Source organism: Lucilia sericata, unplaced genomic scaffold (genome assembly GCF_015586225.1).
Source record: "Lucilia sericata isolate MDLA Ls3-8-SP2 unplaced genomic scaffold, ASM1558622v1 Contig001557F_arrow, whole genome shotgun sequence".
NCBI classification, from domain to species: domain Eukaryota; kingdom Metazoa; phylum Arthropoda; class Insecta; order Diptera; family Calliphoridae; genus Lucilia; species Lucilia sericata.
Window position 1 is genome coordinate 17,877 of NW_023995480.1, and position 26,337 is coordinate 44,213.

Below are 26,337 nucleotides of genomic sequence, written 5' to 3' on the forward strand. Positions count from 1 at the left end.
TAAAAATGTAACAATTTATTGACATTTTATTTACATTTTATGGTAAATGTATCAAAAACTTATCACAAAAATGATGATAAATATTGTTTGACAAAAACAATATGAATAATTTTTAATAAAATGCAATCTAGAAAACCCATACTATCAAGAATAGCAATAAATTTATAAAATTTTTATTAAAAATTAAAGAAAAATAAGAAAAAAGTAGAAAACTTTTGTTGAATTTTACTCATGCTCTCACTAAAAATTTAACAAATTATAGCTATCGACTACTATTAACTTCTCATTATAACAAAGTACCTTAAAATTTCGTGTGTGCACACAATCGAAAAGTTATACTACCATATACAAGTGTGTTTAAAAAAGTGAAAAAATAAAATAAACAAATACAAAATGTCGGATACCGCTGTTGTTGAAAATACTGCCTCTCCTGTTGCTGCCGCTCCAGCTGCTGAGAAAAAGGCTAAAAAAACTACTACTCCCAAGGCAAAGAAACCATCTACTGTGCCATCTCATCCTCCAACTCAACAAATGGTTGATGCTGCTATTAAAACTTTAAAGGAACGTGGTGGTTCATCTCTTTCTGCTATTAAAAAATATATTGCCAGTACTTATAAGGTAGATGCTCAAAAATTATCGCCTTTCATAAAGAAATATTTAAAAAGTGCCGTTAGATAGTGGAAAATTAATTCAACCAAAAGGTAAGGGTGCTGCTGGTTCATTCAAATTGTCAGCAGCTGCCTCCAAAGAGCCAAAAGAAAAGAAGAAACCCGCCGCTGAAAAGAAAAAGGTAGCTGCTGCTAGTGAAAAAAAGAAGAAAACAGCAGTCGCTACTAAAAAGAAACCCGCTGCTGCGCCTGCAAAGAAACCATCTGCAGCCAAAAAGACTGCTGAAAAGAAAAATACAGAAAAATCCAAGGCAAAAACTGCTAAAAAGACAGGTACAGTTAAAGCAAAACCCGCCAAAAAGGCACCAGCAACTAAAACAAAAGCGCCCAAAGCAAAAACCGCAGCTGCAGCCAAACCCAAAAAAGCAACATCGCCAGCAAAGAAACCAGCTGCCAAAAAGGCCGCAGTCAAAAAGTAAATCTAATTTATTTTTAATATTGCAAAAAGTACTATTATCTAAAACAGCCCTTTTCAGGGCTACAAATTTTTTCAACAAAAGAGATTAAATTACAAATTCAAAACTTGTATATTATTAAAATATTTCACAAAATAAATAAAATAGTAAGAATAATCGCTATGAAAAGGGACAAAAATACACATATAGGTAGGAGAAAATGTTTATTTACAATGAAAATTTCACATAAGCCGTCGGTAAAACACAAACTAATAAAATAAAACTCATTTAATCTCAATTGACTAAGTAAACAATAGGTAATGGAATCATAAAATAATATTTAATGAGGTAATGGAATCATAAAATAATATTTAATGAGTTGGGTTATTTTAAGAGTAAAGTAAAATGAAAATTCTTTTTAAACTATTGGAAAATTAGAAAAATCAAAACAAAGAACATTTTTTCATATTCAAATGAAATAATTGACAAAATAATTCCCAAAAATTATTTTGTTTGAATAAACAATACGAATAAAATGAATAAATCGTTAATTTTTTATATTTTCAAAAATAAAAACTGTTAAAATTTCATAATTAACGAATAATTTAACTTATTTAAAAAAATTAGTGTAGATAACACTCTTGGTCTAAAATAGTAAAAACACATACCATTTTTATTTAAATTGTCAAATTCACAAACCAACATCGATTGGTTTGTGAATTTGATAAATAAGATCAAATTTTGTCAGTTATAAAATTTGAAAGCAAGTTTGAAATTAAATATTTTTTCGTTCGTTTTATTAAATAAAAATAATGACAAATTTGACAATAATCACATTTTTTAGTGTATTTTAATTGTAATTACAATGAAAATTTCACATAAGCCGTCGGTAAAACACAAACTAATAAAATAAAACTCAGTAGACTAAGTAAACAGTAGGTAATGGAATCGTAAAAAAAAACTATTTAATGAGTTGGATTTTGTACAAATATTAAAAGTAAAAGAAAATTTCTTCTTAAACTATTGGTAAGTTAGAAAAATCAAAACAAAAACATTTTTACATATTCAAATGAAATAATTTACCTAATACAATAAGAATTAAATGAAATAAATATAAAATTTTGATTTTGTATAGAAAATTTGTTCATTATTCATTTTCTTCAGAATAGGATTGATAATTTTAGTATTTTTTATGAATTAAATCGTTAATTTTAAATATTTTCAAAAAAAAAAAACTGTTTAAATTTCATAAGTTGTTAACAACTTCACCTAATTTAAAAATTAAGTATCGATAACACCCTTGCTCTAAAATAGTAAAAATTCATACCATTTTTATTAAAATTGTCAAATTCACAAACCAACACAGTTTGGTTTGTGAATTTGATAAATAAAATCAAAATTTGTCAGTTATAAAATTTGAAAGCAAATTTGAAATAAAATACTGTTTCGTTCGTTTTATTAAATAAAAATAATGAAAAATTTGTCAATAATCACATTTTTATTATTGTGTAATGAAAAATTATATGTTTTAAACAATAAATGACTCTTTTTAAATGTATTTTGTGGCCTTGAAAATGGCCTTTTGTAATAATAAAAAAAGAATCAAACGGAGATAAAAGTAAATTTACTTGGAACATATGAAAATTTTTACAATAATCACAATTTTTATTATGTAATGAAAAAATATATATGTTTTAAACAATAAATAACTCTTTTTAAATGTATTTTGTGGCCCTGAAAAGGGCCTTTTGTAATAGGAAAAAGAATTAAACGGCAATTTAAGTAAATTAAATTTACTTGGAACTGGTATATTTGGTGACAGCCTTGGTACCCTCACTGACGGCATGCTTAGCCAATTCACCGGGCAACAATAGACGAACGGCAGTTTGAATTTCCCGACTGGTGATGGTCGAACGTTTATTGTATTGAGCCAAACGAGATGCTTCAGCGGCAATACGTTCAAAAATATCATTAACAAAACTGTTCATGATACTCATGGCCTTTGATGAAATACCAGTATCAGGATGTACTTGCTTCAATACTTTGTAAATGTAGATAGCATAACTTTCCTTACGCTTGCGTTTTCTGCTCTTATCACTTTTACTAATATTCTTTTGGGCTTTGCCAGCCTTCTTGGTTGCTTTTCCACTTGCTTTAGGAGGCATTTTTCACAATTTTAATTTTTAGTAGTTTACACTTCACAAACACTTTTAACACTGTTCACAAATTTTAAAATTCAACTCAATATGTACACATTATATACCTTTTTTGTGTGTACAATATACTGGTTTATTTACTTATTTTCGTGTGTAGATAATCAACCCCTAAACGTATTACTAGTAAGCAGAAAAAGTATAAATACTCGATTACTTGTGTTGAAATGATATTAGTTTTGTGTATTCAGTGCTAAAGTGAAGTGTTAACTAAAAAATAATAAAGTGAAAAATGTCTGGTCGTGGTAAAGGTGGAAAAGTTAAGAGCAAGGCAAAGTCTCGTTCAAATCGTGCTGGTTTGCAATTTCCCGTCGGTCGTATACATCGTTTGTTACGTAAAGGCAATTATGCTGAACGTGTTGGTGCCGGTGCTCCAGTATATTTAGCTGCCGTTATGGAATATTTGGCTGCTGAAGTTCTTGAATTGGCTGGTAATGCTGCTCGTGACAACAAAAAGACCAGAATTATTCCCCGTCATTTGCAATTGGCTATTCGTAATGACGAAGAATTGAACAAATTATTATCTGGTGTAACAATTGCTCAAGGTGGTGTTTTGCCAAACATTCAAGCTGTACTTTTGCCCAAGAAAACAGAAAAGAAAGCCTAAATTAATCAAGACTAAAGAAATAACATCGAGAAAATATAATACAGACCATCGTATAACAAAAAATACAACAATCCGTCCTTTTCAGGACGACAAATTCATTTTCAAAAAGAGAACAATTTTGTTTTGTAAATTACAATTTATTTAAAATATATACAAATAAATTTTAGTTATTTTAATATTTCCCTTTAATAATATACATGCAATACAGTTCTTTATAATTCTCCTATTCTATGAATATTACTTTTATTCTCAAAAATCGTTTAAATCTCAATCATCCCTACTCTTGTTTGTTTTGCTTTTACACAAACAACTGTAGCTACATCAAAAAATAACAATGTTGTTGTTACTATTTCAATACGAATCTTTGTTTGTATGCCGATGATGGAATTGTTTTCGTGTACAGATTTCGCTTTTCTCTACGTACAGTTTAGAAATTTGTTTTCTTTTTTTATTTTTTTTATTGTTATATCCGTAACTGAAGCAAAACTAAGAAATTTTATGTTTATTATTTTCTTTGTCAAAACATTTATGCTTAAAATTGATTATAAAATAATAATAAAAATTATCTATTTTTTATTCTATTTAAAAGTATTTTTAATAGACATTTTATAGAAAAAAAAAAAAAAATAAAAAAATGTTCTTATAAAAACATTTAATTTTGCCGTCGGCAAAATATATCGTTTTGCCGTCGGCAAAATTTAATTTTTGTTTTAAAAGGTTTTAGGTAAAGAAATGCATAAATTATAAAGAAATGTGTGAAAAATGTTCATTTAGCAAAATAAATTGTAAACAAACGAAATTTTCTACACAAATATTGTATAAAAAACCAAAAATTATGATTATTTTAAAATATATTTGAATCATACTCAAATAAATAAAAAAAATCTCAAAGTCAAATACTATATATGGTATAATTTTTCATATCCTTTTATTTGGATTAATAAACTAATTTTGAATAATATTAGTAGTTTGTAATAAATAAAAATCTCTTTTAAAATACATTTTGTGGTCCTGAAAAGGACCGATTGTTTTAGTTTTCTATTAAAAATTGTCCGCAAAATATAAAAATATGATGAATGTTTAACCGCCGAAACCGTACAAAGTACGACCTTGTCTCTTCAATGCATAGACGACATCCATAGCGGTAACGGTTTTCCTCTTGGCGTGTTCAGTGTAGGTGACAGCATCACGGATAACATTTTCCAAAAAGACCTTCAAGACACCACGAGTTTCTTCGTAAATCAAACCAGAAATACGTTTTACACCACCACGACGAGCCAAACGTCTAATAGCTGGCTTGGTAATACCTTGGATATTATCACGCAACACTTTACGATGACGTTTAGCACCACCTTTTCCCAAGCCTTTTCCACCTTTACCACGACCAGTCATTTTTTACTTTATTTTTTTCACTTAAAACACACTTCACAAATGATTCACAAGAACTAATAATTTCTTAGTTTCATTTTCATTTCATTTCATTTATTTCCAAAAAATTTTCATTACACATGTTTCCATTAAAACTACTTTTATATTAAATCTATTCCTTACGTACTAGTGTACATTCCATGGACATATCAAATTTGACTGGTACATATTTATAGCATTGCTGACAAATAATCATTTACATTTTTACATTTTACATTAAATCATTTAGATAAAATTCTCTAAAAAAGGGAAAAAAAGAGATCAAACTCCAACCTAAAACTAATTCTTATACTAAATAAATAAAAGCTTAAAACTAGGGAAGATAATTATATACAAAAGATAATAGATAGATATTTACAAAGTAAAGGCATATGGCCTATTGTGCAGTATTATACACAACATTAACTAGGTCTAATGTACCTATTCTCCTATGGAAGAACAGTAGGTTTGCACCCTGATAAAGAAGGCCAGCTTCCTTTAGAGTCAGAATGTCCACCGGGGACATATATCGAGACGCACTCACAGATTGAATATCCCTTGACCTACTAAAACATCCATGGACGAGACTGTTCTCTAAAGAACGAGCCTTTTCCATGGATAAAATAGCCGTCCTGGTCATGAACGCATCTATCCTCTCAAAGCCTATTGCCCTGTATATGGATCTGCAAGAAGGCCTGCGCCAGATCCCATCCGGACCGCGCTTCCTCCTAAGTCCCAGACATGCGACCAATATTCGTCTCTCCCATACCCTAAGCCTTTCCATCTGTGCAGAAGATATTCTGAACCAGACTGGAAAGGCGTAGGAGATGAGAGGACGAATTACCTGCCTATACAGAAGAAGACCTACTCTCCTATCTAGGCCCCTTCCATGGCCAAGAATCCCACGGTATGATGCGTATGCACGTTTCGTGCGCTCCAATACGTGGTCAATGTGGCGATAGAACTCAAAATTCTCGTGGAATACCACTCCGAGGTACTTCATCCTGTCCGATACAGGAAGCCATTCATTCCCGATCCGAAGAGAAGGAATGAATGACCTACTGTTCGGATACAGGTACTTACGTCGGCCCTTGATCATCACAGCAACCGACTTTCTCACATTGAGACGAAGACCCCATTTGGAGAAGTATTCCGCGAGTACAGCCAAATACGCATTCATCCGTGCATTCACCGTCCTAGCCCTCGGTCCCGATGCCGCCATGAGTATATCGTCTGCATATATAAGCAGAAGGTCGCCCTCAGGAGGCGAGGGGATATCACTCATGAGGACATTGTAGAGTACAGGACCCAATAAAGAGCCCTGTGGTACCCCCGCAACTACAGATCTCTCGCTAGATTGAGAATCTCCCACTCCTACGGCAAATTTCCTATTACTAAGGAAATCAGCCACCATCCTACACAATCCCCTATCGAGTCCCCTATCCAAGAGCTTACAAACAATGCCCTCTTGCCAGGCAGTGTCAAAAGCTTTCTCGAAGTCCAGACTAACAGCAATCGTAGGGTATCTGTTGTTAAGACCCCTTGTGACATAGTCAGAAAAGACCATTAACGCATGAGAAGTAGAGTGCCCCTTCCTGAAACCAAATTGTCCGTCCAAGAGGGAGTTATCCCCAGTCAAACCGTCTGTAAGTTTAGTCAAAAGAAAATGTTCCAGTAGTTTCATAAAAGGTGATAAAAGGGATATCGGTCGATAACTATTGCACTGTTTAGGATCCGATTTCGGTTTTAGTATCGGCACAATTAATGCCTTTTTCCATGCCTTGGGAAAATAACCAATATTTAGACAATGGTTGAACAGTATCGCCAGAAAGCGCCAGGTGTTGTGGCGAGTTTTTTTCAAAACATAATCTGGGATACCATCCAATCCACTGGACTTTTTATTGGATCTTCTCCTCAAGGCATCTCCGATTGACTCTGGTCGAATGAAACCAAGTTCATTCGGATCAGTGCCATTCGCAAGAGTATTGCCTCCAAAGACCGTTAAAGGACCCTCCTGTCCTAAGGATGCAGTCCTATCCCTCACAGTGTCAGTAAAAGCGTCCGTGCCCGTTCTCTGTCCACGTTGATGTACGTTATAAAACTGATCTGCAAGCAGATCAGCCTTCACATTATCGTCCGATGTCAAATTTCCCCGTAAGTCAATCAAATCGTTCACCGTATTGCGTTTGTTAAGTCCAGCAGCAGTCTTAATTTTCCTAAAAGTCTTGTCATTTACCTGTATGTTACCCAGAAAATTCTCCCAGTGTCCGCGTTCGTATTCGGCAATGGCGCCCTGAATTATCCGGTCAAGATTACGTATGTCAGCCTTCAATATGTTGAGTCGAGTAGGATCCTCGCATCTGTGTAGTATTCGTCTTAGTCTCTTTTTCTCCGCTATAAAGCCAAGAATATTGTCAGGTAGTTTCAGTAGCCCTTTACGTCCTACAATAACCTTAGGAATAGAAAGATCCATGGCGTTTCTAAAGGCCTGGCCCATAAGTTCAACGCAATCATCGATCTCCCTTTCAGTTACATTTCTATTGTCAGGCAGTACACATTCGTCAAGTTTCCTGGTCAAGAGTCTGTTAAATCGGTCTTTATCCATTTTGTCATAGTCAAATCTAGTCGGTTTAATCCGACCAATACAGTCATCAATACCAAAAATACATTCCACAGCCCTGTGGTCAGATTCAAAATCAAGTGTCCGTAAGCCATTACCAGTCACAAGTGGTGTCATGTCAGCAGATGTCATAATTATGTCAATGAAGGAGGATGTTGTCGCACATATCCTAGTTGGTCCATCAGTCGGTTGAATATGCAATTCAGGATTCGCAAGAAGAAGATCATATAGAACTCTACCACTACAACTGGTGACCGTGTCCCCCCAGTGTGGGTGTCTGGCATTCAGGTCAGCCCCAATTACCACACCACCTTCACTGACGAGATCGATCACCGGTCCCAGTTCCACAGCAGACATTGTGTCCTGTGGTCTACGGTATAATGAAATAGCAATCAAAGGATGACCATTCACCCTACGAATTCGAACTGCAGTGTTCTCAATTGTACCTGTATCAATGAGCACCCTTTCACAAGAAAGAGTATTCCTGACCAGGATAGCAGTACCTCCCCCACGTCCAGATTGTCGATTCTGTCTGAAAATTAAGTAACCGTCAATGTCTAGCTTATGGCAAGGACTAAGTCCATGTTCAGCCACAAGCAAAACGTCGGGTCTATGTTTGTCCAAGAATAGTCTCAGGTAGTGTCTTCTGTGTCGGGAAACAACCCTATTAACATTTATAAATATACATTTTAACGACCTAGCCATTGTTCTGTAGCATCATTAACATGCCCAAGAGAGCCCTAGATTTGCTTTCGTCGTCCTTCAGCCCGCGATATTCGCGAGCAAAGCCCCCAATTTTGCCGATGCACTGAAGCAAACCCCCACCAAAGAAGCGTCTGCAGTCCTTATCCACAAGATCAAATTGCGAAAGTGAGTTCGCAACAGTCGGTTCATGAACAGCCGAGGCTGCTCCAGTAAAAGTCACCGAAGAAACCCTAGGCACATTGGATGTCACAGCCGATGCATATGACATACCAGGTTTAACCTTCCCAGCAGACTGACGTAATTGTACATTACCCTGACGCTGTTGTCCATTACCCCCTCGAGTGGTCCTCCTATCCTGCACCTTTCGCAGCAGTTCAATCCTACGGGGACATTCCCTGGAACTGGCCACGTGTCCCTCAACACCGCAATTTACACACTTCACCGGAAGTCCTACTCTTCTAACAGCCTGTCCAGTAACTGGGTCTGTCGCCACTGTTTCCCCGGTATTATCGTCCTTTGCAGGTATCTCGCAATTACCAGGACCATGAGATTCGCCACATTTGACACATCTATATGGCATCTGGCAATTCGTAGATACATGGCCAAAGCGTTGGCAATTGAAACATTGGGTAATAGCCCCCCTCCTATACTTCCGTATGTTCACACGGCAACGTAATATGTAACGGACATCACAAAATGCCGCCACATCTGTATCCCGCGAAAGGCGTAGAAGCCACCTATCCCCATTAAGCTTAACTAGACCTAGTATAGAGTTCCTAATATGCAAGCCCTCCAGGTATCCCATTACATCATCATGGCTGTAAGTGCCAGAAAGTCCCTCTATAACAACCGACAGAGGCCTTTGTCCCTTTGGTGTGTAAGTATAATAATTGACCCCGTGGTCCCTGAGTAGAGCCTTCAGCCTATCAAAATCCGCGAGGGTGCAAACCCCTATGTTCGTGGCATTTTTGCCCAAAATCTTCATATTATAATTAGTATGTCCTAAGGTACTATTAATAATCTCAGACATATACTTAACATTAATATTGTATGTTGTTACAACTGGTACTTTTATCGACTTACTTTTCTCCGTCTTCTTCTGCATAGCTCCAGAGCAACCAGGGACTTCAGTCATGTTAGCTGCAGGCTTACCATCAGGAACAGGAATACTTTCAATAGTAGACATATCGGAGATGTCATCTGGGAGATCACCATCATGATCAGCACCACCTTCAATGCCAGCTCCGGCTTTAGCTTGGCCCAAAACAATTGCCCCAGCAGCATGGGACTTGTTCTTCTTCTTCTTTTTCTGCTTCTTACCGTTCTTCTTGCTGGGAACTGGTTTCATAGCTTCCAGTTCGTCATCACTCACAAGCGTATTCATTAAGGATGAGCCATGTCTTGCATTTATAATTTCATCCAGCCTCTTCTTCAAAGTATCAACTTCCGAACGAAGTTCATCAATAACTCTATCTTTAGAGTTGATAATTTGTTGGTATTCTTCATCAGAATCCACCCTTTGCCGCTTACTAGGATATATTTTACCATCCTCAGCCATATTCAGTAATGTCTATCTGCATAGCAGAATAATCGACTTTTACCAAAATATATTCTCGTCCTCAAAAAGTTCAAATTCGTTGCCTTCTATGGGCTTCTCAATAAATCAAATGAGCTTATAATAGCAAATAAGGCAGGCTGCCTACTATTTCTTCTCAAAAATTCAATGCACCACTTTCACAATTGAAATATATTCAATGCCTACTATATTCGGCTCGCTTCACAAATTTTCTTTTAAGCTTATATGTCGAAAAAATTTTTTTTTCGCTTTTACACTTTCTAATTACAAGTCACTTTTTAGTTATTATTTAAAACACTTCACTCGAGCACTGTTAAACACAAACTATGTGTTTAATAATTTCTTAGCGGTGATCACTGGTATTTATACTAAATTTCTGTTCTTGTTCGTTTAACAAATCAACCACCAAATGTACAATACATGGCCACACACCCTTGTTTATTGCTTAGACAAATTTTCTATATAAACCGGGTATCCGAAGCGCAGCCAAAATATTCTTGTGTGAACAGTGTTTAAGTGTGTGTTAAAGAAAAAAGTGACTAACTAAAGTGAAGTGAAAATGGCTCGTACTAAGCAAACTGCCCGTAAATCGACTGGTGGCAAAGCACCACGTAAACAATTGGCTACTAAGGCTGCACGTAAAAGTGCACCAGCCACTGGTGGTGTTAAGAAGCCACATCGTTATCGTCCCGGTACTGTAGCTTTGCGTGAAATTCGTCGTTATCAGAAGAGTACTGAATTGTTGATTCGTAAATTGCCATTCCAACGTTTGGTTCGTGAAATTGCTCAAGATTTCAAAACTGATTTACGTTTCCAGAGTTCTGCTGTTATGGCTTTGCAAGAAGCCAGTGAAGCATATTTGGTTGGTCTTTTCGAAGATACAAATTTGTGTGCCATTCATGCAAAACGTGTCACAATTATGCCGAAAGATATTCAATTGGCCAGACGTATTCGTGGTGAACGTGCTTAAGAAAGAAAATAGAGATGATGAATTGTAACAAAAAATCGGTCCTTTTCAGGACCACTGAATAAAATTTAAAAAAGAGATAGTGCAATTTTTGATATGAAAATTTACTACCATAGGTTAAAAAAATTTTTTTTTTCATATTTTCTTATTTGTGTAAACAATGCTGAATCGGTTCTTTTAAGGGCCAATAAACATTTTTATAAAGAGTATTTTATTTTTTGTTGAAACATTATTTTGTCGACGGCATAACATGATATTTTCCCGTCGGCATTACAAGATGTTTTACCGTCGGCATAACAATTAATTTTGCCGTCGGCTTTTTTCATTTGACTTTTTAATAGAAATTATGGATTTTAATACAAATAATATGAATATTATGAAATAATAGTTTAATTTTTTTCTACTTTTAATATAAACAAAGAAATTAATAATATATTTCCATTAAAAAAGAATTTTTTGAAAAAAATTGAAATTTATTTTGTTTAACACTTCATATGACATTGAAAATAATTTCACAAAAATTGTTTTAAGATGTGTTGAAGAAATTTAGAAAATGAGAGACTAAATATCAAAATTAGAGTTTTTTAATCGAATATTTAAAAAAAACTTGTATTTTCCTTAAAAATGTTTTTAAATTTAGAGTAATTTTTGTTTTCATATTTAACAAAAATTTTTATAAAATTACTTTAGAAAGATATTTATGATATTATAAGGATTTATTGCGAAAAATTTCATTAAATATTTTTTTATATTTGCTTAAATTTGTGGACCAAAAATAGAAAAAATGTAAACAGTAAATATTTAAAGTGACAAAATAAGAAAAATACTTAAGAAAAACTTTTATGAAATTATTTTAGAAAAATGTCATAAATATTATTTGGATATGTGGCTAAAATTTTTTATTATTTTTGATATTTGATTAAATTTATGAAAAAATATAAACAATGCAAATTCACAGTGGCAAAACAAGAAAAATCACCAAGTAATACAGCAAATTTAAAAATAATTTTCAAAAATCTAAAAATTAAAATTATGAGAATTTTTTTAATCAATCATTTAAAAAACATTTGTAATATTCTTATAAAATCATCTTGGTTATAAAATTTCCTAAAAATGTAACAATTTATTGACATTTTATTTACATTTTATGGTAAATGTATCAAAAACTTATCACAAAAATGATGATAAATATTGTTTGACAAAAACAATATGAATAATTTTTAATAAAATGCAATCTAGAAAACCCATACTATCAAGAATAGCAATAAATTTATAAAATTTTTATTAAAAATTAAAGAAAAAAAAGAAAAAAGTAGAAAACTTTTGTTGAATTTTACTCATGCTCTCACTAAAAATTTAACAAATTATAGCTATCGACTACTATTAACTTCTCATTATAACAAAGTACCTTAAAATTTCGTGTGTGCACACAATCGAAAAGTTATACTACCATATACAAGTGTGTTTAAAAAAAGTGAAAAAATAAAATAAACAAATACAAAATGTCGGATACCGCTGTTGTTGAAAATACTGCCACTCCTGTTGCTGCCGCTCCAGCTGCTGAGAAAAAGGCTAAAAAAACTACTACTCCCAAGGCAAAGAAACCATCTACTGTGCCATCTCATCCTCCAACTCAACAAATGGTTGATGCTGCTATTAAAACTTTAAAGGAACGTGGTGGTTCATCTCTTTCTGCTATTAAAAAATATATTGCCAGTACTTATAAGGTAGATGCTCAAAAATTATCGCCTTTCATAAAGAAATATTTAAAAAGTGCCGTTGATAGTGGAAAATTAATTCAACCAAAAGGTAAGGGTGCTGCTGGTTCATTCAAATTGTCAGCAGCTGCCTGATAGTTTGTGTTTAACAGTGATCTAGTGAAGTGTTTTGAGTAATAACTGAAAAGTGACTTGGTTATAGAAAGTGCAAAAGGAAAAAAAAAATTTTTGAAATATAAGCTTAAAGGCAATTTTGTGAAGCGAGCCGAATATAGTAGGCATTGCATAAATTTAAATTGTGAAAGTGGTCCATTGACTTTTTGAGAAGCGTGGTCGAAATAGTAGGCAACTTGCCTTATTTGATATTATACAACCTCATTAGATTTAATGAGAATCCCATAGGAGGCAACAAATTCTTATTTTGTGCAAGTGAACATTTATTTTTGGACATTTGTGAACGAATATATATTCTATTTACTGAATATCGATTATTCTGCTATGCAGATAGATATTGGTGAATATGGCTGAAGAGCAGAAAATGCACCCTTATAAAAGGCAAAGGGTTGTGGATTCTGGTGAAGAATTCCAACAAATACTCAACGCGAAGGACAATGTAATTAACGAACTTCGTTTGGAAGTCGAAAATTTAAAGAAAAGATTGGATGCAATTGTGAACGCAGGACATGGCTCTTCTTTAATGAGCACTCCTGTAAGTGAAGATGAACTGGCGGCCATGAAACCAGTTCTCAACAAGAAAAACGTGAAGAAACAAAAAAAGAAGAAGAAGAACAAGTCCCTTGCTGCTGGGGCAATTAATATAAGCCAAGCTAAAGCCGGAGCTGGCATTGAAGATGGTGCTGTTGGTGGAGATCTTGATGGGGATTTTTCAGACGACATCTCTGAAATGACAACTACTGAGGATGTTCCTGCTGTTGATGGGAAGCCTGCCACCAATTTAAACGAAGCCCCTGGTTGCAGTGGAGCTACACCGAAAAAGGATGAAAAAAGTAAGTCGAAGAACGTTCCAGTTATAACAACTTACAATATTAATGTTAAATATATGACTGAGATTATTGACAATACTTTAGGTCATAGTAATTATAATGTGAAGATTATGGGCAAAAATGCCACGAATATAGGGGTTTGCACTCTCGCGGACTTTGAGAAGCTAAAGGTTTTGCTCAGGGACCACGGGGTCAACTATTACACGTATACACCGAAGGGTCAAAGGCCTTACTCGGTTGTTGTAGATGGTCTTTCTGGGACATATACTCATGACGATGTGATGGGCTATTTGGAGGGTCTGCATATTAAGGACAGCATATTAGGTCTAGTTAAACTTAATGGGGATAGGTGGCTTCTACGCCTTTCACGCGACACGGACATAGCTGCATTTTGCGAGATACGCTATATATTACGTTGCCGTGTTAATATACGGAAATATAAGAGGGGGGCTATCACCCAGTGCTTCAATTGCCAACGATTTGGTCACGTGTCGACCAATTGCCAGATGCCATATAGATGTGTCAAATGTGGCGCATCTCATGGCCCTGGTAATTGTGAGATACCTTCAAAGGGTGAGAATACCAGGGAGACACTTGCGACGGATCCAGTCACTGGTCAGGCTATTAGGAGGATAGGGCTTCCAGTTAAGTGTGTGAATTGTGGGGTTGAGGGACATGTGGCTAGTTCCAAAGAATGTCCCCGTAGAGTACAACTTCTTCGCAAAGTACAGGAGAAAAGGACTGCACGCGGGGGTAATGGACAACTACGTCAGGTTGGTGGTCAACAGCGTCAGCCTTTTACTGGCGTTGTTAGACCTGGTGTGTCGTATGCCTCGGCTGTGTCTTCGAACATTCCTAGGGTTTCTTCTGGAACAGCTGCGGCTGGTTCTGAACCGACTGTTGCGAATTCACTTTCGCAATTTGACTTTATGGATAGGGATTGCAAACGTTTCTTTGGTGGGGGTTTGCTCCAGTGTATTGGTAAAATTGGGGGTTTTGCTCGTGAATATCGTGGGCTTAAGGACGACGAGAGTAAATCTAGGGCTCTATTGGGCATGTTGATGATATTACAGCATGATGGCTAGGTCGTTGAAGTGTATCTTCATAAACGCAAATTCGGTTGTCTCCCGACACAGAAGACACTATCTCAGACTATTTTTGGACAAACATAGACCGGACGTTTTGCTTATGGCCGAACACAGACTTAGTCCTTGCCATAAGTTGGACCTTGACGGCTACTTAACATTTCGACAGAATAGACAATCTGGACATGGGGGAGGAACGGCTGTCCTGGTCAAAGATACTCTTTCTTGTGAAAGGGTACTTATTGACACAGGTTCCATTGAGAATACTGTGGTTCGGATTCGTAGGGTGAATGGTCATTCTATGATCGTTGTTGCATTATATCGTAGACCGCAGGGCACAATGTCTGTTGCGGAGCTTGGACCAGTGATCGATCTCGTCAGTGAGGGTGCTGTGGTAATTGGGGCTGACCTGAATGCCAGACACCCGCACTGGGGGGACACGGTCACTAATTGTAGTGGTAGGGTCCTTCATGATCTCCTTCTTGCGAGTCCGGAATTGCATATTCGACCTACTGATGGACCGACGAGGATTGGTACGACATCTTCCTCCTTCATAGATATAATTATGACATCTGCTGACATGACTCCACTTTTGACCGGGAATGGACTACGGACGCTTGATTACGAGTCTGACCACAGGGCTGTGGAATGTATTTTTGGTGTTGATGACTGTGTTGGTCGGATTAAACCGACTATATTTGACTATGACAAAATGGACAGGGACCGATTTAACACACTTTTAAACAGAAGACTAGACGAATGCATATTACCTGACAATAGAAATGTAGGCAAAAGGGAGATCGATGATTGCATTGAACTGATGGGCCAAGCCTTCAGAAACGCCATGGATCTCTCTATCCCTAAGGTTGTTGTGGGACGCAAAGGACTATTGAGACTACCAGACCATATTCTAGGCTTTATAGCTGAAAAGAAGAGACTGCGACGAACACTGCACAGATGTGAGGACCCCACCCGATTTAACATTTTGAGAGCTGACATACGTAATATTGATAGGATAATTCAGGGCGCCATTGCCGAATACGAACGCAGACACTGGGAGGATTTCCTCGGTAACATACGGATAAATGACAAGACTTTTAGGAAAATCAAGACAGCAGCTGGACTTAACAAACGGAATACAGTAAGCGATCTAATTGAATTAGGGGGAAATTTGACATCGGACGATAATGTAAAGGCTGATCTGCTGGCAGACCAATTTTATAACGTACATCAACGTGGACAGAGAACGGGCACTGACGCTTTTACTGACACTGTGAAGGATAGGATTGCGACCCTAGGGCAGGGAGGTCCTTTGACGGTATTTGGAGGCAATACTCTTGCGAATGGCACTGATCCGAATGAACTTGGTTTCATTCGACCAGAATCAATCGGAGATGCCTTGAGAAAAAGGTCTAATAAAAAGTCCAGTGGATTGGACGGTATCCCAGATTATGTTTTGAAAAAAATACGCCACCACACCTGGCGCTTTCTGGCGATACTGTTCAACCACTGCCTTAATATTGGTTATTTTCCCGAGGCATGGAAAAGGGCATTGATTGTGCCAATACTCAAACCAGGATCTGACCCCAGGCATTGTGGTAGTTATAGGCCGATATCTCTTTTATCACCACTGGGGAAACTGTTTGAGTATTTCATACTCACTAGACTGACTGATGGACTGACTGGGGACAATTCCCTCTTAGATTCCCAATTTGGCTTCAGGAAGGGACACTCCACCTCTCACGCGCTCATGGTCTTTGCAGATTATGTGTCAAGGGGTCTTAACAAGAGATACCCTACAATGACGGTGAGTCTCGACTTCGAGAAAGCTTTTGACACTGCCTGGCAGGATGGCATTGTCTATAAGCTTTTGGACAAGGGTCTCGACAGAGGGTTGTGTAGGATGGTGTCTGATTTTCTAAGGGACAGGAAATTTTGCGTGGGAGTGGGAGATTCCCGATCCGGTGAGAGATCGGTGGTTGCAGGAGTGCCTCAGGGTTCTTTATTGGGTCCTGTATTGTACAATGTCCTCATGAGTGATATCCCCCCGCCTTCTGAAGGCGACCTTCTGCTTTTATATGCAGATGATATCCTCATGGCGGCATCGGGACCAAGGGCCAGGACGGTTAATGCTCGGGTGAACGTATATTTGGCTAGGCTTGCGGAATACTTCTCCAAGTGGGGACTTCATCTGAATGTGAGGAAATCGGTTGCTGTCATGATAAAGGGCAGACGTAAATACCTGTATCCGAACAGTAGGTCATTCATACCTTCTCTTAGGATTGGGAATGAATGGCTTCCTGTATCGGACAGGATGAAGTATCTTGGGGTGGTATTCCACGAGAACTTTGAGTTCTATCGTCACGTTGACCACATACTGCAGCGCACTAAGCGTGCGTATGCATCGTATCGGGGAATACTTGGTCATGGAAGGGGCCTTGATAGGAGTGTAGGATTACTACTATATAGGCAGGTAATACGTCCTCTCATATCCTACGCCTTTCCTATCTGGTTCAGAATATCTTCTGCACAGATGGAAAGGCTTAGGGTATGGGAGAGGCGAATTCTGGTGGCTTGCCTGGGACTGAGACGTAAAAGGGGACCTGATGGCATTTTTCGTAGACCCTCATGTAGGTCAATATATAGGGCGATTGACTTTGAAAGGATAGATTCATTCATGACTGGACTGGCTTTGTCATTTCTTGAAAAGGCTCGTTCTCTAGAGAACAGTCTAGTTCAGGAATGTTTTGAGAGGGCAGGGAATATGGCGGCTGTGGGAAATTCGAGATATATGTCCCCGGTGGATCTTATATCCTTGAGAGAAGCTGGTCTTCTCCACGAGGGTGCAAACCTACTTTTCTACCACAGGAGAATAGGTACTCTTGACATTGAAAATGTAGTATATAATACTGCGCAATAGGCCTTTGGCCTCTCCTTTTGTAAATATATTTTTCTCTCTTTTTTTTTTTCTCTTTTGTAAATATTTCTACACTATTTTGTATATAATTTTCTTCCCTATTTTTAAGTTATTTTATTTTATTGTTAGTATTAGTTTGTAAGTCTGAAGAGTTTCTCCTTTTTTTCCCTTTTTCGGAGAATTTTGAAGATTTTTCATCTGAAATGAGATTAATATATAAAAGATTATTTTATTAGTACAGCTATAAATATATATAATTATAAATAATATGATAAGCCCATGAAATGTACATTAGTATGTAAGGGAAAAGTATGAATATAAACTTAGTCTTAAGAGCTATATGTAAAACTAAAACTTTTGGAAAATAAACTTGAAACTTGAAACTTGAAGCGCAGCCAAAATATTCTTGTGTGAACAGTGTTTAAGTGTGTGTTAAAGAAAAAAAGAAAAGTGACTAACTAAAGTGAAGTGAAAATGGCTCGTACTAAGCAAACTGCCCGTAAATCGACTGGTGGCAAAGCACCACGTAAACAATTGGCTACTAAGGCTGCACGTAAAAGTGCACCAGCCACTGGTGGTGTTAAGAAGCCACATCGTTATCGTCCCGGTACTGTAGCTTTGCGTGAAATTCGTCGTTATCAGAAGAGTACTGAATTGTTGATTCGTAAATTGCCATTCCAACGTTTGGTTCGTGAAATTGCTCAAGATTTCAAAACTGATTTACGTTTCCAGAGTTCTGCTGTTATGGCTTTGCAAGAAGCCAGTGAAGCATATTTGGTTGGTCTTTTCGAAGATACAAATTTGTGTGCCATTCATGCAAAACGTGTCACAATTATGCCGAAAGATATTCAATTGGCCAGACGTATTCGTGGTGAACGTGCTTAAGAAAGAAAATAGAGATGATGAATTGTAACAAAAAATCGGTCCTTTTCAGGACCACTGAATAAAATTTAAAAAGAGAGTTTTTTTTTTCTTATTTATGTAAACAATGCTGAATCGGTTCTTTTAAGGGCCAATAAACATATTTATAAAGAGTATTTTATTTTTCGTTGAAGCATTATTTTACCGACGGCATAACATGATATTTTCCCGTCGGCATAAGAATTAATTTTGCCGTCGGCTTTTTTCATTTGACTTTTTAATAGAAATTATGGATTTTAATACAAATAATATGAATATTATGAAATAATAGTTTAATTTTTTTCTACTTTTAATATAAACAAAGAAATTAATAATATATTTCCATTAAAAAAGAATTTTTTGAAAAAAATTGAAATTTATTTTGTTTAACACTTCATATGACATTGAAAATAATTTCACAAAAATTGTTTTAAGATGTGTTGAAGAAATTTAGAAAATGAGAGACTAAATATCAAAATTAGAGTTTTTTAATCGAAAATTTATAAAAACTTGTATTTTCCTTAAAAATGTTTTTAAATTTAGAGTAATTTTTGTTTTCATATTTAACAAAAATGTTTATAAAATTACTTTAGAAAGATATTTATGATATTATAAGGATTTATTGCGAAAAATTTCATTAAATATTTTTTTATATTTGCTTAAATTTGTGGACCAAAAATAGAAAAAATGTAAACAGTATATATTTAAAGTGACAAAATAAGAAAAATACTTAAGAAAAACTTTTATGAAATTATTTTAGAAAAATGTCATAAATATTATTTGGATATGTGGCTAAAATTTTTTATTATTTTTGATATTTGATTAAATTTATGAAAAAATGTAAACAATGCAAATTCACAGTGGCAAAACAAGAAAAATCACCAAGTAATACAGCAAATTTAAAAATAATTTTCAAAAATCTAAAAATTAAAATTATGAGAATTTTTTTAATCAATCATTTAAAAAACATTTGTAATATTCTTATAAAATCAACTTGGTTATAAAATTTCCTAAAAATGTAACAATTTATTGACATTTTATTTACATTTTATGGTAAATGTATCAAAAACTTATCACAAAAATGATGATAAATATTGTTTGACAAAAACAATATAATAATTTTTAATAAAATGCAATCTAGAAAACCCATACTATCAAGAATAGCAATAAATTTATAAAATTTTTATTAAAAATTAAAGAAAAATAAGAAAAAAGTAGAAAACTTTTGTTGAATTTTACTCATGCTCTCACTAAAAATTTAACAAATTATAGCTATCGACTACTATTAACTTCTCATTATAACAAAGTACCTTAAAATTTCGTGTGTGCACACAATCGAAAAGTTATACTACCATATACAAGTGTGTTTAAAAAAAGTGAAAAAATAAAATAAACAAATACAAAATGTCGGATACCGCTGTTGTTGAAAATACTGCCTCTCCTGTTGCTGCCGCTCCAGCTGCTGAGAAAAAGGCTAAAAAAACTACTACTCCCAAGGCAAAGAAACCATCTACTGTGCCATCTCATCCTCCAACTCAACAAATGGTTGATGCTGCTATTAAAACTTTAAAGGAACGTGGTGGTTCATCTCTTTCTGCTATTAAAAAATATATTGCCAGTACTTATAAGGTAGATGCTCAAAAATTATCGCCTTTCATAAAGAAATATTTAAAAAGTGCCGTTGATAGTGGAAAATTAATTCAACCAAAAGGTAAGGGTGCTGCTGGTTCATTCAAATTGTCAGCAGCTGCCTCCAAAGAGCCAAAAGAAAAGAAGAAACCCGCCGCTGAAAAGAAAAAGGTAGCTGCTGCTAGTGAAAAAAAGAAGAAAACAGCAGTCGCTACTAAAAAGAAACTCGCTGCTGCGCCTGCAAAGAAACCATCTGCAGCCAAAAAGACTGCTGAAAAGAAAAATACAGAAAAATCCAAGGCAAAAACTGCTAAAAAGACAGGTACAGTTAAAGCAAAACCCGCCAAAAAGGCACCAGCAACTAAAACAAAAGCGCCCAAAGCAAAAACCGCAGCTGCAGCCAAACCCAAAAAAGCAACATCGCCAGCAAAGAAACCAGCTGCCAAAAAGGCCGCAGTCAAAAAGTAAATCTAATTTATTTTTAATATTGCAAAAAGTACTATTATCTAAAACAGCCCTTTTCAGGGCTACAAATTTTTTCAACAAAAGAGATTAAATTACAAATTCAAAACTTGTATATTATTAAAATATTTCACAAAATAAAATAAAAATAGTAAGAATAATCGCTATGAAAAGGGACAAAAATACACATATAGGTAGGAAAAAATGTTTATTTACAATGAAAATTTCACATAAGCCGTCGGTAAAACACAAACTAATAAACTAAAACTCATTTAATCTCAATTGACTAAGTAAACAATAGGTAATGGAATCATAAAATAATATTTAATGAGGTAATGGAATCATAAAATAATATTTAATGAGTTGGGTTATTTTAAGAGTAAAGTAAAATGAAAATTCTTTTTAAACTATTGGAAAATTAGAAAAATCAAAACAATAAAGAACATTTTTTCATATTCAAATGAAATAATTGACAAAATAATTCCCAAAAATTATTTTGTTTGAATAAACAATACGAATAAGATGAATAAATCGTTAATTTTTTATATTTTCAAAAATAAAAACTGTTAAAATTTCATAATTAACGAATAACTTAACTTATTTCAAAAAATTAGTGTAGATAACACTCTTGGTCTAAAATAGTAAAAAACACATACCATTTTTATTTAAATTGTCAAATTCACAAACCAACATCGATTGGTTTGTGAATTTGATAAATAAGATCAAATTTTGTCAGTTATAAAATTTGAAAGCAGTTTGAAATTAAATATTTTTTCGTTCGTTTTATTAAATAAAAATAATGACAAATTTGACAATAATCACATTTTTTAGTGTATTTTAATTGTAATTACAATGAAAATTTCACATAAGCCGTCGGTAAAACACAAACTAATAAAATAAAACTCAGTAGACTAAGTAAACAGTAGGTAATGGAATCGTAAAAAAAACTATTTAATGAGTTGGATTTTGTACAAATATTAAAAGTAAAAGAAAATTTCTTCTTAAACTATTGGTAAGTAAGAAAAATCAAAACAAAAACATTTTTACATATTCAAATGAAATAATTTACCTAATACAATAAGAATTAAATGAAATAAATATAAAATTTTGATTTTGTATAGAAAATTTGTTCATTATTCATTTTCTTCAGAATAGGATTGATAGTTTTAGTATTTTTTATGAATTAAATCGTTAATTTTAAATATTTAAAAAAAAAAACTTTTTAAATTTCATAAGTTGTAACAACTTCACCAAATTTAAAAATTAAGTATCCGATAACACCCTTGCTCTAAAATAGTAAAAATTCATACCATTTTTATTAAAATTGTCAAATTCACAAACCAACACAGTTTGGTTTGTGAATTTGATAAATAAAATCAAAATTTGTCAGTTATAAAATTTGAAAGCAAATTTGAAATAAAATACTGTTTCGTTCGTTTTATTAAATAAAAATAATGAAAAATTTTTCAATAATCACATTTATTATTGTGCAATGAAAAATTATATGTTTTAAACAATAAATGACTCTTTTTAAATGTATTTTGTGGCCTTGAAAATGGCCTTTTGTAATAATAAAAAAAGAATCAAACGGAGATAAAAGTAAATTTACTTGGAACATATGAAAATTTTTACAATAATCACAATTTTTATTATGTAATGAAAAAATATATATGTTTTAAACAATAAATAACTCTTTTTAAATGTATTTTGTGGCCCTGAAAAGGGCCTTTTGTAATAGGAAAAAGAATTAAACGGCGATTTAAGTAAATTAAATTTACTTGGAACTGGTATATTTGGTGACAGCCTTGGTACCCTCACTGACGGCATGCTTAGCCAATTCACCGGGCAACAATAGACGAACGGCAGTTTGAATTTCCCGACTGGTGATGGTCGAACGTTTATTGTATTGAGCCAAACGAGATGCTTCAGCGGCAATACGTTCAAAAATATCATTAACAAAACTGTTCATGATACTCATGGCCTTTGATGAAATACCAGTATCAGGATGTACTTGCTTCAATACTTTGTAAATGTAGATAGCATAACTTTCCTTACGCTTGCGTTTTCTGCTCTTATCACTTTTACTAATATTCTTTTGGGCTTTGCCAGCCTTCTTGGTTGCTTTTCCACTTGCTTTAGGAGGCATTTTTCACAATTTAATTAATTTTTAGTAGTTTACACTTCACAAACACTTTTAACACTGTTCACAAATTTTAAAATTCAACTCAATATGTACACATTATATACCTTTTTTGTGTGTACAATATACTGGTTTATTTACTTATTTTCGTGTGTAGATAATCAACCCCTAAACGTATTACTAGTAAGCAGAAAAAGTATAAATACTCGATTACTTGTGTTGAAATGATATTAGTTTTGTGTATTCAGTGCTAAAGTGAAGTGTTAACTAAAAATAATAAAGTGAAAAATGTCTGGTCGTGGTAAAGGTGGAAAAGTTAAGAGCAAGGCAAAGTCTCGTTCAAATCGTGCTGGTTTGCAATTTCCCGTCGGTCGTATACATCGTTTGTTACGTAAAGGCAATTATGCTGAACGTGTTGGTGCCGGTGCTCCAGTATATTTAGCTGCCGTTATGGAATATTTGGCTGCTGAAGTTCTTGAATTGGCTGGTAATGCTGCTCGTGACAACAAAAAGACCAGAATTATTCCCCGTCATTTGCAATTGGCTATTCGTAATGACGAAGAACTGAACAAATTATTATCTGGTGTAACGATTGCTCAAGGTGGTGTTTTGCCAAACATTCAAGCTGTACTTTTGCCCAAGAAAACAGAAAAGAAAGCCTAAATTAATCAAGACTAAAGAAATAACATCGAGAAAATATAATACAGACCATCGTATAACAAAAAATAGAACAATCCGTCCTTTTCAGGACGACAAATTCATTTTCAAAAAGAGAAAAATTTTGTTTTATAAATTACAATTTATTAAAATATATACAAATAAATTTAGTTTTTTAATATTCCCTTAATATTACTTATATAATATACATGCAATACAGTTCTTTATAATTCTCCTATTCTATGAATATTACTTTTATTCTCAAAAATCGTTTAAATCTCAATCATCCCTACTCTTGTTTGTTTTGCTTTTACACAAACAACTGTAGCTACATCAAAAAATAACAATGTTGTTGTTACTATTTCAATACGAATCTTTGTTTGTATGCCGATGATGGAATTGTTTTCGTGTACACATTTCGCTTTTCTCTACGTACAGTTACATCCCCGAGAATATCGATTACTGCTCTCCCACGACCCTTCCGGACAAAAAATTCACAGTTAAGATGTCAAACGAACCATCCTTCTCAGAAGGTGAAACACTTGACATCTTTACTGATGGATCTAAGTCCACTAAAGGCGTGGGTGGTGGTTTCTTTATCCCCCGCTTAAACAAAGCGGTATGTTTTAGGCTGAATGACTACTGCAGCGTCATACAGGCTGAAATCTCAGCCATAAAAAGAGCGGTTAACTGGATGAGGTACTATAGGATATGCAACGGTAATATCCGAATCTGTACTGACAGTAAACCTGCCATTAAATCTCTATCTGGTGTCTATACGACATCCAGACTGGTTCGCGAATGTCGGGTGTCTCTTGACGAGATGGCGAACCATTCGTGCCTGGAGCTACTCTGGGTACCGGGTCACTCTAATATTCCCGGAAATAGAAAAGCGGACGAACTAGCAAAAGCCGGTTCACGCCTCAACACATGGGATACTGACACACTGGTTGGTATTCCGCTTTCATGCTGTAAGGCCTTTATTCAGCATGAACTATATGGGTCTGCGCAGACCAGATGGTCATCACTGACCTATTGCTCTATATCAAGAATGACCTGGCCTCTCTATGATGAACGAAGGTCTTTTTGCTTGATGGGGCTTTCAAGGATGAGATTACGTATATTGGTATCCATCCTAACAGGGCACTGTACTATAGGTGCGCATGCAAGAAGATTAAATCTTCCATACAATGATTTCTGCAGGAGCTGTCAGAGCGAGGATGAAGAGGAAACTGTTGAACACTTCCTCTGTCTCTGCCCCGCCCTAGCAAATATCAGGACTGAGTTTCTAGGCAGTCCAATACTGCATGAACTTGCGGCTCTATCAAATATTGACGTATATAAGATAGAATCGTTCATTCGTGCCTCAGGCTGGTTTAATACCATATCGAACACGGACATGTAATGTCCCATAGGTTTTGGTTTTCCTCTCGTAGGATCCGCTATAGGGTATCACAACGGGACCATAAGGACCCAAGTGAGTCGGTCGAAGGACCGACTGCCTCAACAACCTAACCTAACCTACGTACAGTTTAGAAATTTGTTTTCTTTTTTTATTTTTTTTATTGTTATATCCGTAACTGAAGCAAAACTAAGAAATTTTATGTTTATTATTTTCTTTGTCAAAACATTTATGCTTAAAATTGATTATAAAATAATAATAAAAATTATCTATTTTTTATTCTATTTAAAAGTATTTTTAATAGACATTTTATAGAAAAAAAAAAAAATAAAAAAATGTTCTTATAAAAACATTTAATTTTGCCGTCGGCAAAATATATCGTTTTGCCGTCGGCAAAATTTAATTTTTGTTTTAAAAGGTTTTAGGTAAAGAAATGCATAAATTATAAAGAAATGTGTGAAAAATGTTCATTTAGCAAAATAAATTGTAAACAAACGAAATTTTCTACACAAATATTGTATAAAAAACCAAAAAATATGATTATTTTAAAATATATTTGAATCATACTCAAATAAATAAAAAAAATCTCAAAGTCAAATACTATATATGGTATAATTTTTCATATTTTTGAATAATATTTAGTAGTTTGTAATAAATAAAAATCTCTTTTAAAATACATTTTGTGGTCCTGAAAAGGACCGATTGTTTTAGTTTTCTATTAAAAATTGTCCGCAAAATATAAAAATATGATGAATGTTTAACCGCCGAAACCGTACAAAGTACGACCTTGTCTCTTCAATGCATAGACGACATCCATAGCGGTAACGGTTTTCCTCTTGGCGTGTTCAGTGTAGGTGACAGCATCACGGATAACATTTTCCAAAAAGACCTTCAAGACACCACGAGTTTCTTCGTAAATCAAACCAGAAATACGTTTTACACCACCACGACGAGCCAAACGTCTAATAGCTGGCTTGGTAATACCTTGGATATTATCACGCAACACTTTACGATGACGTTTAGCACCACCTTTTCCCAAGCCTTTTCCACCTTTACCACGACCAGTCATTTTTTACTTTATTTTTTTCACTTAAAACACACTTCACAAATGATTCACAAGAACTAATAATTTCTTAGCGGTGATCACTGGTATTTATACTAAATTTCTGTTCTTGTTCGTTTAACAAATCAACCACCAAATGTACAATACATGGCCACACACCCTTGTTTATTGCTTAGACAAATTTTCTATATAAACCGGGTAT

The 26,337-nt window shown here is 34.5% G+C and overlaps 8 protein-coding genes and 1 pseudogene across 8 annotated transcripts; 5 read left to right on the plus strand and 4 right to left on the minus strand.

Moving 5' to 3' along the window:
- Nucleotides 1-316: 316 nt before the first annotated feature.
- On the plus strand, nucleotides 317-1,150 carry LOC119611924 (annotated as a pseudogene).
- A 1,646-nt stretch (nucleotides 1,151-2,796) lies between these two features.
- Nucleotides 2,797-3,291, minus strand: LOC119611932 (histone H2B-like). Its single transcript, XM_037967624.1, has one exon. It carries the CDS (start codon nucleotides 3,226-3,228, stop codon nucleotides 2,857-2,859), a length of 372 nt encoding a protein of 123 aa, XP_037823552.1. The 5' UTR covers nucleotides 3,229-3,291; the 3' UTR covers nucleotides 2,797-2,856.
- Nucleotides 3,292-3,443: 152 nt separating this feature from the next.
- Nucleotides 3,444-3,959, plus strand: LOC119611929 (histone H2A-like). Its single transcript, XM_037967621.1, has one exon. The coding sequence runs from the start codon at nucleotides 3,509-3,511 to the stop codon at nucleotides 3,881-3,883; it is 375 nt and encodes a 124-aa protein (XP_037823549.1). The 5' UTR covers nucleotides 3,444-3,508; the 3' UTR covers nucleotides 3,884-3,959.
- Nucleotides 3,960-4,934: 975 nt separating this feature from the next.
- On the minus strand, nucleotides 4,935-5,330 carry LOC119611940 (histone H4). The gene has a single exon (XM_037967632.1). The coding sequence runs from the start codon at nucleotides 5,273-5,275 to the stop codon at nucleotides 4,964-4,966; it is 312 nt and encodes a 103-aa protein (XP_037823560.1). The 5' UTR covers nucleotides 5,276-5,330; the 3' UTR covers nucleotides 4,935-4,963.
- A 7,260-nt stretch (nucleotides 5,331-12,590) lies between these two features.
- On the plus strand, nucleotides 12,591-13,011 carry LOC119611936 (histone H1-like). The gene has a single exon (XM_037967627.1). The coding sequence runs from the start codon at nucleotides 12,661-12,663 to the stop codon at nucleotides 13,009-13,011; it is 351 nt and encodes a 116-aa protein (XP_037823555.1). The 5' UTR covers nucleotides 12,591-12,660.
- A 7,095-nt stretch (nucleotides 13,012-20,106) lies between these two features.
- LOC119611925 (histone H1-like) lies at nucleotides 20,107-20,944 on the plus strand. The gene has a single exon (XM_037967616.1). The coding sequence runs from the start codon at nucleotides 20,187-20,189 to the stop codon at nucleotides 20,877-20,879; it is 693 nt and encodes a 230-aa protein (XP_037823544.1). The 5' UTR covers nucleotides 20,107-20,186; the 3' UTR covers nucleotides 20,880-20,944.
- A 1,643-nt stretch (nucleotides 20,945-22,587) lies between these two features.
- On the minus strand, nucleotides 22,588-23,048 carry LOC119611935 (histone H2B-like). The gene has a single exon (XM_037967626.1). The coding sequence runs from the start codon at nucleotides 23,017-23,019 to the stop codon at nucleotides 22,648-22,650; it is 372 nt and encodes a 123-aa protein (XP_037823554.1). The 5' UTR covers nucleotides 23,020-23,048; the 3' UTR covers nucleotides 22,588-22,647.
- Nucleotides 23,049-23,225: 177 nt separating this feature from the next.
- Nucleotides 23,226-23,770, plus strand: LOC119611930 (histone H2A-like). The gene has a single exon (XM_037967622.1). The coding sequence runs from the start codon at nucleotides 23,302-23,304 to the stop codon at nucleotides 23,674-23,676; it is 375 nt and encodes a 124-aa protein (XP_037823550.1). The 5' UTR covers nucleotides 23,226-23,301; the 3' UTR covers nucleotides 23,677-23,770.
- A 1,988-nt stretch (nucleotides 23,771-25,758) lies between these two features.
- Nucleotides 25,759-26,193, minus strand: LOC119611938 (histone H4). The gene has a single exon (XM_037967630.1). The coding sequence runs from the start codon at nucleotides 26,139-26,141 to the stop codon at nucleotides 25,830-25,832; it is 312 nt and encodes a 103-aa protein (XP_037823558.1). The 5' UTR covers nucleotides 26,142-26,193; the 3' UTR covers nucleotides 25,759-25,829.
- Nucleotides 26,194-26,337: the final 144 nt, after the last annotated feature.

Bases quoted from the DNA above. Each gene is read 5' to 3' on its own strand.
- LOC119611940 (XM_037967632.1), bottom strand. From the start codon at position 5,275: ATGACTGGTCGTGGTAAAGGTGGAAAAGGCTTGGGAAAAGGTGGTGCT.
- LOC119611930 (XM_037967622.1), top strand. From the start codon at position 23,302: ATGTCTGGTCGTGGTAAAGGTGGAAAAGTTAAGAGCAAGGCAAAGTCT.
- LOC119611938 (XM_037967630.1), bottom strand. From the start codon at position 26,141: ATGACTGGTCGTGGTAAAGGTGGAAAAGGCTTGGGAAAAGGTGGTGCT.
- LOC119611925 (XM_037967616.1), top strand. From the start codon at position 20,187: ATGTCGGATACCGCTGTTGTTGAAAATACTGCCTCTCCTGTTGCTGCC.
- LOC119611935 (XM_037967626.1), bottom strand. From the start codon at position 23,019: ATGCCTCCTAAAGCAAGTGGAAAAGCAACCAAGAAGGCTGGCAAAGCC.
- LOC119611932 (XM_037967624.1), bottom strand. From the start codon at position 3,228: ATGCCTCCTAAAGCAAGTGGAAAAGCAACCAAGAAGGCTGGCAAAGCC.
- LOC119611936 (XM_037967627.1), top strand. From the start codon at position 12,661: ATGTCGGATACCGCTGTTGTTGAAAATACTGCCACTCCTGTTGCTGCC.
- LOC119611929 (XM_037967621.1), top strand. From the start codon at position 3,509: ATGTCTGGTCGTGGTAAAGGTGGAAAAGTTAAGAGCAAGGCAAAGTCT.